Here is a 7,714-nt window from a genome sequence, read left to right as displayed (position 1 = left end):
TATTGTATATTCTTTATTTTTGTTGTGATCAGGGAATTGCTGTAAAAGAGCTATTTGCTCAGTCAAGGTTTCCCTGAATAAAGAATGGAAACAAAGTCATGTTTAAAACAACATGAGGTTAAGATTTGTATCAACTTCATGCAAACTTTGTGCATTTGTATGTAACTTTTATTGTTTGTTTTAATGTTAGTATTGGCATCTTCACATTGTAAAATCTGGACATCCAGACTACTGTTGGGCTTATCTCAGAGTCTGCCATTGTTTCCAGTGACAGACAAAATGCTGAATCATGACAACGTGGACTGTGGGAAAAGCCACTACCCTGGTTACGGTTGCTATGAGTAACACCGACTATAAAGTTAGAGAATTCATGAATCTCAGAGCCATATATGGGCATGTGTCTCACAAAGATGATGTCATCAACGACAGCATGGGCTCCCCTTTCATTTGTAGGAATGTAAAGAGTGGGTGTGTGCGGCGAGCTGGCCCACAGAGATAGAGGTAGGGCAGACACACACAGACAGATAAACATGTTGAGTTACATGAAGTGAAACAACACTTGAGGAAGCAGCATGCTGAGTAATGATCATCAGTGCACACTCTGCACTACAAGGTGGAATTGAAGGGAATAAAGGCATTAGCAGCTGTTTCAAAGCATCAGTGATAGACAGACAGCACTAAAACAAGAGAGGCAGAGTGAGTAAGGAAGCAGCAGAGGAAGAGGCAGGGAGAAAGAGAGCAGGAACTGAAAACAAGACAGGGGAGAGGCTTCTTTCGTTCAGCACTAAGTGTGTTACTGAAGCCTTCCTGTGTCAGCACCATGGGGAAGTCAGGTAAGTGGAAACTGCACCCTGAGGATTTTAACGTTGATTGTATCAATTTTGCCTTTTTCCTCATGTAACACTGTGTGCATGGGTGTTTACTGTACATGTCTGTGAGCCTTGAGAAACAGGGCATACAACATTGCAAAATAAATGACTCATTTATTTTCCTCTTTATTGCTGCCTCTGGTAAGATTTCACAACGGCTTTTGCTGATCCTTAGTTAAGATTCGACATGCAGCATGCTGAGTGGATGCTGGCTGTTGGGCAGCATTTGTATTTGTATTGTTTGTGTGTGGCTATTTCAATGTGCCCATTGTGTGGGCACTCGAGAGATTGTGGGACTTATGAAAAGGCCAGTGAGTGATAGGCACCAGTCAGATGGGGGTGGTGTGGATGACGTTTTCTGCTCCATCATCTGTCATTGAGTTGTACTCACTCCCTGAGGTCAGTCACTTGTCAGGTGGTGAGACTCTAACTCGCACTTCTGCTTAAGTTTAGTCATGCATGTCTCCTTTGTCAGATTCCTGTCCCTGCCTGCCTCACCCCTCTTGTCTTTGTCCTCTCTGTCTCTCAGCCTCGAAGCAGTTTGCTGAGGAGGTGCTTCAGTGCCATAATGAATACAGGAGGAAGCACCAGGCTCCTCCACTGAAGCTGAGCAGCAAGTTGAGCACAGAGGCTGGCCGGTGGGTTAATGCACACACAAATCAAATTAGAAACCTAATTAGCAGGGACTACGCGTACCAGTCATTGTCAGACTGCTCTGGATAACAGAGACAGCTCCAGCCTTGCCTGTCAAATGAAATAACTACAACATATAATACAATATTGAGAGTCTCTTTGTTTACATTGTGATTACAAGTTATGCTGACAATTTGTTGCCACTAATTGCAGCTATATTAACTTTTCATATCATTATTGCCAAAGAGAATTTATTCTGTTGAGTAAATGCAAACTTGATCAGTGCTGTCAGGGCGGATAGAGGAAACTGCATTGGTTAATAGATTTTCAGTCCATTTCCTGGAGCTTGTTTGATGGTGCAATAACAACTACATTGAGTTGCTAAGCAACCTTTGATTCTTAGATACCATTATGTGGAAATATAGAGTAACATTCAAAGTACATATAGATAGATAGACATACTTGTTTGGGGAAAATAGTATTTATTCCTCACCTGATTTTAATGTGTTAAAATGTGTTTTAAAAGAAGAGACCTTGAGCTATAGTAAGTCATAACATCAATGATAAACACTGTACACCTTTGTAAATGGGACCTTTGTAAATACTGTATATTCTGTTAATATCTATGATGGTAAATATTTGAGTTTGGTGGTAATCTACCATTTAAATTGTTTCACATTTCAGGGGATAATGATAAATGGTGCTTTTACCTCTGTGTGCAATGACGTTAATGACGTTGTAAAGGCACTAACCAAAATGATCCAATCATATATGTTTCACCTCTGTTCTGGAGGAAGGTTGAAACATCATTTACTCATCCACAGCTCCATGTCTTGGGAATAATTTGTAGATGATGTTTAGATTTAGAACCTGATCCAACAAAATAAGTAACACAGCCCACAGGGCATCGTGTCATCCAAAAAGCATCTTGCGATGAAGGACACCCTGACATTTAATGTCTGTGGTTTACCCACACTGTGTTGTGAGAGTCACTGAGGCCACATGGCAGTCACGTGATTGTCAATGCAGTCCTTAAAATAGAGACGTGATTTACTGCTAGGCCAAAATGTTGAACCTTGCTGTTGCTATAGAAACGGTTTGTTGTTAATCAAAACCTATAGGTTAGCCAGCGGTGGAGGAAGTAAAAGTAGCAACACCACACAGTGAAAATCCTGCATTCAAAACATTACTTATAAAACCTACTATTTTATGTATTATCAGCAAACTTTACTTAAAGTATGAAATGTAAAATAACTGATTATATAGTCAAACAGTCCCTGTCAATGTTTTACTATTATATGTTTTTGTATTGATTTTTCTGCTGCTTGTTTTTTCTGCTGCAGATGTTTAAGGCTGTGCTTATTTAAGTACTTTATGTAGTGCTGGGCAGTTTACAGCAATGCATCATATTCTATAAGATCATTGTAGCTTTGCAGGGTCTCTGTCCTGTTAGAAACAATATATACCTAAAAATTCAACTTTTCATTAGCTCAGAAAAAAGAGCCTGTTTTCAGCTTTGTGACAATGCAGCCAATCCAAGAGGTTCTTAAATAGTTTATTTTGATTAGATTAGTTTATTTAGAGCGTTTTCTCAACGCATTAAAGAACACTTAATCCTTTAGTTTATCAAAAAAATTCAGACTCACAACATTTTGAGAGATGTGGTTTTCCCTGGACAGGAAGGGTATTTAAAAAGAATGACGACTGAGTAAAGTTGTAAGATAGATTTGCCGTTCGCATACACTCATTGTCATTGAAGAAATTGATCTTCTCTGAACATCTACAACATCTAATTAGTTTATAGTATTGAATTGTATGAGCCCCCCATATATAAATATATAAATTACTTATTCCTCAAAGCTCACAGACAAATTGGCTCTAGATGAAACCTCTGAGAAAGGACTGTTTCACTGTTTATCTGGATGGATAAAAGCCAAAGACTCTGGTAAGGTTAAATCTTAAAAAGTAATTTAAAAGTATACTTTAAAGTGCACACCACTCACAGTGGTAATCTCTCCAGTGCAGGAACCTGTTATGTAGCAGGAATTTGGAGAAAACAATTTCAGCAGTGCTATCCACAACTTTTATTTGTCTCTGTCCACAGTTATGCTGAAAGTCTGGCCAGCACACGGATCCTTAAACACAGTGTGGAGTCCAGTAGAGGGAGCTGTGGAGAGAACCTGGCATGGGCCTCCTATGACCAGTCTGGTACATATATATACATATATATGCATACACACAGCTGCAATATATATTTATCAATGACTTACCAGATTTGTGTTTGTGCCCACATTGTGAAATCTAATAAGACATACAATAATTTTGTCTATGGGGCTTAAACCAGACTGTGTTCCCCTGAAAATGAACAGCTGGGATCTATTTCCCCTCCACTTCGCACTGTGTGTGCGAGTTCAGACACCATGACTCACTGCAGAAATATGTCAGTGCAGGACGGTGTGATTCATAAAACTCCTACAGTGCAGCACTGGGTGACAAAAAGTGCACCACTATCAACAACATGTGCCAAAAAGAGATTTATAGCTCCAGGGTGTCTTCTTACACTGCTGACATCCTGATCAATATGTACGACACACAAGACTGATTTGATTGTCCTTTAAGTTGAGGTTACACTTTGTCCTGTGCGTGTGCAGGAAAGGATGTGGCAGACCGCTGGTATGATGAAGTGAAACAGTACAACTTCAACCGTCCTGGATTCTCCTCTGGCACCGGTGAGATTTACACGAGAGTATCTGTTTCCTCTGACCTACAGTATGATGATAACAAAACTGGCAAAATGACTAACTTCAACATCAGGAGGATCAGAATACATCTTTAGAACATAATGATGACTTAAAAGCTAAATAATTCTGTTAATAATTGATTGATTGTTTAAGTCATTTTTAAGAAAAATGTCAAGAATTCTGTGACAGTTTCTATGACAGTGCATATCTTTGGGTTGTGGATTGTGGGCTAGAGATTAATTGTTCAGTCAAGGGAATAATCAATAGATTAATCTTGATTGAAAATAATAATTTGTAGAAGCGCTGAAATAATAGTATTTTTCTGGATTATAACACTGAACACATTAAATTAAATATTCTTGCAAATATTGTTTTTGCTTTTTCAGTTTAACCTGGATGTGTATTGGATATGTAAAACTATGTACAAAAATCTGTTTTGCTCTAACACATTATATCAAAAACTTTTCTCTTTATATGTTTTCATGTCTTCTTGTCTTGTCTCATCTCTCCTCATCTTGTTTCAGTCTATTTATCTCAGTGTACCTATTTCTTGCTCTGTTTGTCTTTGTCATTTTGTGTTCACTCCTTGTCAGTTTGTACGACGATTACCCAGGCATGGGTACGGTTGTTGTTATTCCTGTGCTGATGTCACACCTCAGTCAGTGTGTGACTGTCTTACTCAGTGACCAGCCATGGGGAAAGTGAGGGGAAATCACACTCCTTCCTATCACTCCTCAGCTCATATGTCGTTTCCAGTCTGCCCTAATTTCTCCAGATGGTTTCAGTTTGCCTCAGACTATGTTTAGCTTAATCACACGTGAAGCAGATCACTCATCATAGCTCATCAGACTGATTCATGTAAAGTTGCTTGATAGAGAAAGCAAGGAAAAAAGTGTGCAAAGCAAAAGTGGAGGATTGGGACAGATGCATGAGCAAGCCATTAAGATTCCTATGTCTGTAAATATTTAGAGAAACCTAAGTGCACTTAGCTTCAACTATGCTCTAATACTTCCTTGCTCTATTTTCTGCCTTTAATTTCTTTCTGTTTATCATTTCTCATTTCATCCACAACCTAGGTCATTTCACAGCAATGGTGTGGAAGAACACGAAAAAGCTGGGTGTTGGTAAGGCCACTGCATCGGATGGTTCTTCTTTTGTAGTGGCCAGATATTTCCCGGCTGGGAACATCACTAACCAGGGGCATTTTGAGAATAACGTCCTCCCAGCAAGCACCTAAAGATGACACCCAACTTGAGCCCAACGGCATTTATTTCAGAGTCTGAAGTTATCTGCCTGCACAGCGATGGGGGATACTCAGGAGAGCACCAGTTGCCTGCCATACTACTATCTTGAATGGATATTAAGATGGATTGCACTCTGGCTTAAAGTCCTATGTTTGTAATCTGGGAGTGGATTTGTGTATGATTCAGTGAATGGAAGGAGTGTCACTGTTTGACATTGCTAACAAAACATTTACAGTGACCATTTAGATTGTATAACCTTGACTTCAGTGCTCATTTACATTACATGTGACAGTATTCATTCATTGATGCCAGTATTTTTAGAATTTCACATACTGAAATACATCATAACCTTACACCTGTATTAGTGAACTAAATCAGTCAGACTCTGTCTGGCAGAGTCATTGCTTTGTAATTTACAGCGGATGTCTCAGCATGCTTGGTATGCGTTTACGATACTGCTGCCACATGTTAAAGCAGAACCATGCGGTCCAGGGTGTGTGTTTTGTACTCTAATCTGTTTTGTACAATAAAGTTGATAGATACATGAATGCATTTGCCATCTGTCTGTGCACACTTGTGTCATCTATATTGTGTGACATTATAAGAGAGTGAGAAACAGGAGGAAATTAGGGTTTCTTTTCATAATGACACCCCCTCTTTTCCAGAAAAATTCGACATCTGAATCCGGCATAGTGTTGGTAGAGTTTTTGGAGCATGATTAATATAGGAATGTTTTAGAAAATGCAAGCAGTTGTGTTTGGAAACACTGATTAATGAGCATTTCCCCTCCGAAAGTTGGTAAAGGTGTGAATAATTGTGAGACTGCATAAACCTGTGTCTGAAAATTGATTTAGCAGTGCAAAGTATTTCTTTAATATCTGCAAACGCCTTGTGTTCCCCCGCCTTGGTAATATTGCAGTGCATAATACTTGCAATGTTTCCTTATCAAAAAAATTATGAGCCTGGCTTACCTCACTCAGTCCTTGGCTTCTGCCACAAATGAACACTGTTTGATGATATAGCACACATTTCACATAAAATGCCAAATACAACAATATAAATAGCATTTTTTCACATTAAGACTTTAAGATATGGACAAAAATAAACCCTCTGTGGGTTTTTTAATTGCTCATACCTAAAAATAGATCTGTTAACCCTGAAAGATATATTTGTAACATTTATTTTGTAACAAGTCCTTCTTTATATATTTTGTTGAGATGTGTTCTTACATAATGATAATAATAATACCTATATGTTTGCACCAATGTTCAACCCAGATCAATCTGTAATTTTATTCAAGGTAATGTTGCATTTGGTCACATGTGTCATATGTCCTTTACTGCTTTTCTGCTTGAGTCATGTCTGATAGATTTTCATTGACAACAGTGTTTGTTTAACAATGAAGACAACAACTCCCGGGATTCAGCGCTACTTTGTGACGTAATCAAATTACATGTTCTGTTTTGATGTGGTGGATAACTAGTGGCATACATTACACTGTATACTGTGTGTTTAACATCAGCAACATGTTGTCGTCAATCACTGTCAATCAGTTTGACTGATAGCAGTTTCCAATTCTTCATTGAAAGTTGGTTTCTTTATACTGTATATCACATATCCAATCTATTAGATTACAAATATTTCATAGATTTTACATTTATATACAATATAAGTTTTTTATAATTTTTGAAAGATTGGCTCAATCTGAAAATGGGGTAAGTAAGACAGGACCAGTTAAAGGAGCAGTGTGTAGGATTTAGTGGCATCTAGCAGTACTGATTGCAACCCCTTCATTTTATCTTCTCCTTCCTAGTATGAGGGAGAGACTATGGTGGCTACAAAACACATAAAAAAATGCACCCTATCAGAGACAGTTTGTGTGTTATAGATCATCTTTGTCCCTTTCCAGAGCAAATGTTTAGTTTGTCTGTTCTGGGATCCTGTAGAAACATAGCAGACACAGAGGAAAAGGACCCATTGCATCTGTAGATATGAAAGGCTCATTCTAAATCCTTATTTTCGGGTGATTATGCACTAATAAATAGATAAAGTTACGCTTATTACATTCCATTTCTGTCATATTCTGTAAATAGAGTCTACTAAATCTCAAACACCTGACCTTTAAATATAGGCCTTGAGCATTTGCAGAATATTAAGGACTGTGCTGCTTCCCACGTTCAAACAAATTGCACCAACTGCAGTCTTTTCAGTGAAATCAATCTTACAA

General features: G+C 38.3%; 1 protein-coding gene across 1 annotated transcript; it reads left to right on the top strand.

Annotated features, from left to right (window-relative positions):
- The first annotated feature begins 440 nt into the window (after positions 1-440).
- On the top strand, positions 441-6,035 carry glipr2l (GLI pathogenesis-related 2, like). Its single transcript, XM_010756891.3, has 5 exons — positions 441-833; positions 1,399-1,507; positions 3,607-3,710; positions 4,154-4,231; positions 5,320-6,035. The coding sequence occupies exons 1-5, from the start codon at positions 821-823 to the stop codon at positions 5,478-5,480; spliced, it is 465 nt and encodes a 154-aa protein (XP_010755193.1). The 5' UTR covers positions 441-820; the 3' UTR covers positions 5,481-6,035.
- The last annotated feature ends 1,679 nt before the right edge of the window (positions 6,036-7,714 follow it).

This window comes from Larimichthys crocea, chromosome XIII (genome assembly GCF_000972845.2).
Source record: "Larimichthys crocea isolate SSNF chromosome XIII, L_crocea_2.0, whole genome shotgun sequence".
Lineage (NCBI taxonomy): Eukaryota > Metazoa > Chordata > Actinopteri > Sciaenidae > Larimichthys > Larimichthys crocea.
The sequence above is the reverse complement of the archived record's forward strand: the minus strand, read 5'-3'. Positions and strand labels throughout refer to the sequence as shown.